Source organism: Contarinia nasturtii, unplaced genomic scaffold, assembly GCF_009176525.2.
Source record: "Contarinia nasturtii isolate CC-2019 unplaced genomic scaffold, AAFC_CNas_1.1 Cnas_scaffold_928, whole genome shotgun sequence".
Taxonomy (NCBI): Eukaryota; Metazoa; Arthropoda; class Insecta; order Diptera; family Cecidomyiidae; genus Contarinia; species Contarinia nasturtii.
Window position 1 is genome coordinate 820,031 of NW_022198275.1, and position 6,942 is coordinate 826,972.

Here is a 6,942-nt window from a genome sequence, read left to right on the forward strand (position 1 = left end):
TCTTAGAAACCGGGGACGAAAAAAACTGAATGGAAACACCGCTTTCAGAACTACGAATCGTTTTGATCAAATCTGATAAAACTTGAGTATCCTTTGAGGTTGTGAGAACACTTTTCACAATTTTCCATCGCGGACAAAAATTAATCTTCAAAAGGGTCTCTTTTTATTCGCTTTGGCCAATTGAAAATTAAATTGAACAGCTGATTTACGGAAAATGAGTTCTTTAGTCACTGAAAAGTTGATCTTAGAAAAGAAAAACAACAAAAAAGTGGAATTAGACGATTGAAATAACTCATTTATGTGCTCGAATCTTTTCATTTTATAATAATAATAATAATTCACTTTATACAGTAGCTTCCGAGATAAAAGTCATTTCGACTTATTTAATTCCCATCTTCAGTGTGCTATTCAACTCCATGCCGGAAAAGCAGTGAGTAAAAGAGAGAGTGAGAAATTGGCTATATAATAATAATGTAAAAAGGAAAATGCAAACAAATAAACGATGAAAATCTGTCGCGAGTGCATATTTTTTTCTCGCTCTTTTCAAGAACAAAGAAAACGAAAAATCAGCTGATGTGCCAGTTTTACAGTCGTTGCCGTCACTGAACTGACACAATAATTCTCTAATTCGTTTCGTCGCACGTTTCGTGTTATTTTTTTTTTTCGTTTTCTTCGGAAGTCTTTTTCTTCTTCACGTTGCACGTCACTTCATTAAATGTGCCGCACAAGGATTTTTTCTCAGTTGTCGGATTGAAAAGTCTGCGGAGCGAGAAAAAAAACGAAAAACAGAAACAAAATGACATTATGTATTTAAATAAAAGTTGCGAATTGCGCGTCTAGTGCAGCATAAAACCGTTATGTATTCGGTAAGTAGATGCGGTGCAGAGAGAGAGAGAGAGAGAGAGAGAGAGAAAAGTGCGAGAGATTCTCATCTTAATTTTCATGCCTTGTAATTTGAACTTTATTTACCCTTTACATTTACGATTTGCTTTGTTTTCTCAATAAGTATATCTGCAACAGCTTGAGAAATACGCTTACTTTAAACCATTTGCCGTTGTTAACGTTTCGTTAATTGTGATAGTGTTGATGTTCAAATGCTCCATGACTTTAAAAGTGAATGAAAAAAAATTCCTTCTGTTCATATTTCGTCAATGTGCATTTTTTTGTTATTCACGAAGTAAGTTGACGTCGACACTCCAAAAAAAGTGAGAGACGGAATCATATTCACGTTCATTTATATGGAGCGCAGTTTTTTCTTTACGCTCATTTCAAGCATTTATGTAGTGCAACGAGCGCAATGATTTTCACGCGCGTTGAATATAAAAAATGCTGAATTCGTTTCGTCTTCTGCCTGCTTTGTCTCTTTCTTTCTCAATCTCACTCTATTTCTCTTTCGGTTTCTGGTACAAGTAGCGGATACATAGCAAATTCGTGTGCAATGAGAACGTGAGTGCGGAAGAGTGAGCTGGCGTGAATTTTATAGACATTCTACGTAGAATGAAGTCGAGAGAAAAAAAAGCGCACAACGTCTGAAACTGTGTAAATTGCAAGAAAATGTTGTGTATTTTTCAAGAGCAAGCGAACGGCATCTGAAACACAAGTACGGCTGTGGCGAGAAGAAAAAAAAGCACGCGCAACGACAACAGCGAGCAACGAAAGTAGAAAAAATTCATGATAAATATGAATATTTATTTGAATATTGTGGAAGGTTAATGTCAGTCTCATGCGAAAGTGAATTTTGTGCATCGACGATGAACTTTTTCCACACAAAACGCCAAATGTAATCTTGAATAAAAAAAATAGCTGACGCTCAAGAGAGCGAAAAAAAATCGATAACAGTGAAACTTTCGTTGGTTTTTTTTTCTTCATTGTCGCACAGTCTTCGAATGATTTTTTTTGTTGTCATGGAATAAGGTCATGCGACAGTTCATATTTCAAATTGAAAATTAAAACAATGAAGTTCGTTAACAAGTGAAACAAGTAAATGGGCTAATTTTCAAAAGGAAACACAAATGATTCGCAACAGCCACCAAATGCAAATTCATAATTTTTCATTTATCATTTACCATAGAAATTAATTCAAAGTCAAAATAGAATGCCAAGAAATAATCAGTCAAAATACGTTTAAACACACGCTTTTAAGGTCACACCCAGTTCATTTGCGACTCATGTGTCCGTCCACTGTACATCTATAATTCAATGACTATTTTTATTTGAATAAATGCTCACGTTGAGTGTGCAAATGGCTTCGGTCGTTGTACATTTTTCAACAATAATACCACCAAAAATAGACTGTGTGCGGCCGCCACCTTTTTCAATTTTCAACCGTCTATCTATCGCTAATGCGATGAACGATTTTGGGCGCGAGCCAGTACCTTTTTCTCTCTCTCTTCTTCTCTTTTGATCCCCGTTCATTTGCGATTCATTGTATTCGTCCATTAAATTATTCGGTGCCCCGTTTCATTTCGAATTTCATGTGCGTTTAGAATTTTTTTTCTCATTTGGTGACCTCTTCAAATGACCCTTGTCCAGTTATTTTGGAAACTATGCGGTTCGTTGAATATATATCAAATCATCGGGACACATGAAGGAAAGGGTTGGAACACAAAATGAAATTGGATTCTTCGGTTCTTCATTTCATTTTTGATTTTATTTTCTGCAAGCAACATTTAGCAAACGGTCAGATTTTTTTTTTGATGACGATTTTCGCCATGAGCTCGACTATTTGAAAAATAAAACTGATTTGTTCGATATGAAACATTTGAAACTGAATCAACAAAATGCCAAAATTCCATTTTGGACATAGTTTCATTTGATGATGAATTTGAATGTTTGAAACCCTTTTCCGGTGTTCAATCAAAACCTAAATGGAAATGAACATTTGACGGTGCACACAAATGTAGCGATTTGGATGCAGGTAAACACTTTTTTGTTATTGTCATCAGCGATAGAGAGTATTTTAGCGTTTCTCATTCATTATGGGTAGGCAAACATATTTCTTTTTGATCGCTGCTCTTTGCAGACGCTCTGGCAATATTGCCGTCGCGTGATTTCATTTCCAGGTAGACAAAAATGAATCGTTAAATTTTACAAGCGAACGAAAAAGGATTGTAAACTAACACAATAAAATTATTACATCCGAGACTGTATCCCGTCAGCCTCATTTGCATATTATCGAAACAGATGTAAAAAAAGTTCCAAACACCGTACGCATATGCAGATGATGATCACAAATGCCTGCTATAAAAATTAGGAATAAAATGATTGTCTATTCTCTTTTTTGTCATTTAGTTTTTTATTCTGTAAATTTGGGTTCATGTATGTTCATCAATCTCACTACTGATGCACTGATGCATCTTGTCAATTTAAACAAATCAGAGCGTTTCGTACGAGACATGTGTTTAATTTATGATATTAGAAAATATACTCTTTTGAGATTTTCGTTTCGAAACCGTTTTCTTCTTTAACATTTTCTAGAACATTCCAAAGGGAGAAAATCATTTCTGAAAACGATTAGAATACAAAATACCAAAAAGATTACCCGAACTTCAAAAGTTATATCCATTTTCCGCTTAATTGAATCATAGATCCGAGGATTTTCATGCGCTAAAAGTATTTCCTTACTGTCATCCAAACCAATTGGAAATTAGAATGGCACGAAATGTGTAAATCCCAGAATGAAGCGATTTCGCGGTTGAGTTTTACTTCAATCAGGAAATATCATGTCAATCGTGACAACAAATTATTTCCGATTGTTTTTCAATGGCATTTCTTAAGCAAATCTTTGATGAAAATCAATACAGACACGATATCATGTGAGAGACATTCAATTGAATGGAAATGGGATTTAGTTGTCAATTGTTTCAAGACGATTTGTTCTGATTGGTGTCTTTTGAAAAAGGAACATTTTTGCTTGCGAAAATTTATTTTTTTGACCCAAAAAGAATTTTTAAAAGTGTCGTAGTTAAAAAGAAGATGCGTCAAATGTTAGTCAATTTAGTTGGTTAAAAGTAATATTGCAAAAAAAAACTGTTTCAAAAAATTATTCAATTGATTGAAAATCGGTAAAACATCGAATTTGAAGTGGAATAAATAAAACGGTGATACGCACAAAACATCGAAAATAGGCGGAGTTTATTTTCTGACTTGAATACCCTCTCCATAACTTTGCTCCCTTTTACATATGCGTTCACATATGCGTATAATCATATGTGCTCGCTGAAATAATACCCTATCGCATTATGTACAACACCACACACATACGACGAATACATACAACCGAACGGTATGTGGAGAGTTTACACATACACACATACGTGCACACTTTCACATCAATTCTACATGAGTCGAACCCTCATCCAAAATATATGTGATTCGGCTAACGTTTGGTTTTGACTTCCACACAATATATGCAATGCAAAACACCAACCAGAGAGATAACCGACAATCGATTTATATACGCTGTTGAACGTTGGATAGATACAAAAATACATGAAATGTTTTGGTGATAATATAGAAATGAAGTGGACAAATATTATCTATTTGAACAAATTGAATGGTTTGAATTAAAATGTTTCTGATGAAAAAACCCACGCACAAGGTATTTCTCTATATTTTATGAAACAATGAGACTGAAAATTATATCTTTTATATTTTAAATTAATTTCATTGGGCAATGGGCAAGTTTTCGCCTTTTGTCAATTCAAATCATTATTTGGTACTTTTGGCTCGCACACTGCTCAATTACTCTCGTTTTGAATGAACAAGTTTGTTATTTCAATGAGCAAATAAAGTGAATAAAGGAAGAAAAATAATTGAGAAACTGACATTGTAAGTATTTTGTCACCAAAATGGAATGCTATATTTTAAATAGCCAATGACTAGCTGAAAAAATAAAAAAAAATAGAATGAGTTGATTCAATAAACTTTTTTATTTGATTTTCAGTAAAGTCGTGTATATATAGACAGGCTTTGTATATAGTGGATAATAAATGTATATAAGTATAGATGCAATATAATAGAAGCACTTCGGAGGCACTGAAATTGATTCATTCATAGTAGATACAAAAATAAATTAATATTCATAACATACTGTGATCATTTCTATTTCTGAACTTCAATAGTCAATACAAAATAGAGATGTGTAAACGTATATTTTTCTTTGTGTTTTCGTTGCTTAGAGTTAATCCAAAAATGTGTTGTATATTGGAGTTGTGTTTATCGTTCGGAACACGTCGTTCAGATTAATATTTCTGAAGGATTTCTTGTGTGATTGGTTGTTTGTTGTTAACATTTTCAGGCAGTTTACATTGTGCATTATGGGTCTGTTGCATCCATCCGCCTGTTGATTTTTCCTCTTCTTCCGCTTTCTTCCGTTCTTTTTCGATCTTTTTAAACTGTTCAATCTCATATTTATACTTTGGTGTTGTTATTCCAAGGGCCGAGGCAATTTTTTCACCAACATAGTCACACGTGGCAAGAACTCTATTGCCGCCCATTAAAACGTAATCAAACATTGTTGACGGACCTTGCCCTTTCTACAAAAATATTCATAGAAAGTGAAAGTTGGTTAAAAATCGATAACATTTCATTCATTCGGATAACATTATCCACACGCGACTCGAGGTCATTTACACTAATGAGCAAGGTCATTGTATTGTGTCAGAAAACAAATCAAAGGTGTGAGTCATACACACACACACAATTACCTCATCATTTCTGTAATCCTTATTTTTTCCGTCCACTTCATCATCTGTACTGTATTCTTCCATTGTTCCATCACTAAAATGCAATATTCGCCTTGGAGTCTTTATATGAACTGATGTTAATGCCGTTGGAGGTTGTTGTTCAGATTCACTTAACTTTGAAATCACTTGCAATTCCGTCATTCTCACGGACAATGAATTTGATTAATTTTCACTGATTTTACTTAAATTATTAAATTTGTTGATATAAAATCACACTTATTTTAACTGGATAAGCTTGAAGACAAGAGTTTTTTGAAAATAATCAACTCGATTGTGTTAATAGTTTATTTACGCACCTGCTATCACTGACCTATGTTGATTTGTTTGGTTTTCATTTACATACTGAATGACAGCTCGTGTCTGTTGTTGTTTATGGCAATTTCATTGTCAAATTGTTATTTCCATTTTAAGCATACTGTCGTCAACGCCATCTATTGATAAGAGTGAAAACTTTTCAACATAACTTTTAGATAACTTGTTAAAGCTATGATTTTACTTTTTCAAGTAGAAACATTTCAGCAAAAAAACATGCTTTTTTATTTTCATTGATTTTGCGTTGTAACGAAAACGAATTATCTCGGAGTTTTTCGTGATTTTAATTTTTTAAATGTGAATTTTAAGAGAGATTTTTTGAATGAATTTCAAAAAAAAAGAACTTTAGAATGAAGAACCAACTTGAAATCACTGGATATACCAAATATTTTTCAAAAAAATTATTTTATTCGTCGCAAATTCTAAAAGTGATATGATAGTTTTTACATAGTAAATTTTTCAAAAAAATAATTTTATACGTCGCAAATTCTAAAAGTGATATGATAGTTTTTACATAGTAAATTTTTCAAAAAAATAATTTTATACGTCGCAAATTCTAAAAGTGATATGATAGTTTTTATATAATAAATTTTTCAAAAAAATAATTTTATACGTCGCAAATTCTAAAAACGATATGATAGTATGTTTTTCATATTTTGTGTCGATTAATTTCGATCTAATTGGATCTTGTCAGTACAGGGTAGTTAACAAGCTAGGATAACAACCTGTATATTAATCGTTTTTATTTTTAATTATATTTTCTTTATTTCTTTTTTTTTACATTTTAACAGATTAAAATAGAAGTGCAAGTCTTGGCAGAAGGCCAAAAATGTTTAGATTGAGAGTTTTTATTTCTTTTTCTACATTTTTACGTTATATTAAA

At 32.7% G+C, this 6,942-nt stretch overlaps 1 protein-coding gene across 1 annotated transcript; it reads right to left on the reverse strand.

Annotated features, from left to right (window-relative positions):
* Positions 1 to 4,957: 4,957 nt before the first annotated feature.
* On the reverse strand, positions 4,958 to 6,076 carry LOC116342969 (protein FAM177A1). The gene is made up of 2 exons (XM_031770814.1): positions 5,709 to 6,076; positions 4,958 to 5,537 (listed from the first exon to the last, which is right to left on the reverse strand). Exons 1-2 carry the CDS (start codon positions 5,886 to 5,888, stop codon positions 5,244 to 5,246), a joined length of 474 nt encoding a protein of 157 aa, XP_031626674.1. The 5' UTR covers positions 5,889 to 6,076; the 3' UTR covers positions 4,958 to 5,243.
* Positions 6,077 to 6,942: the final 866 nt, after the last annotated feature.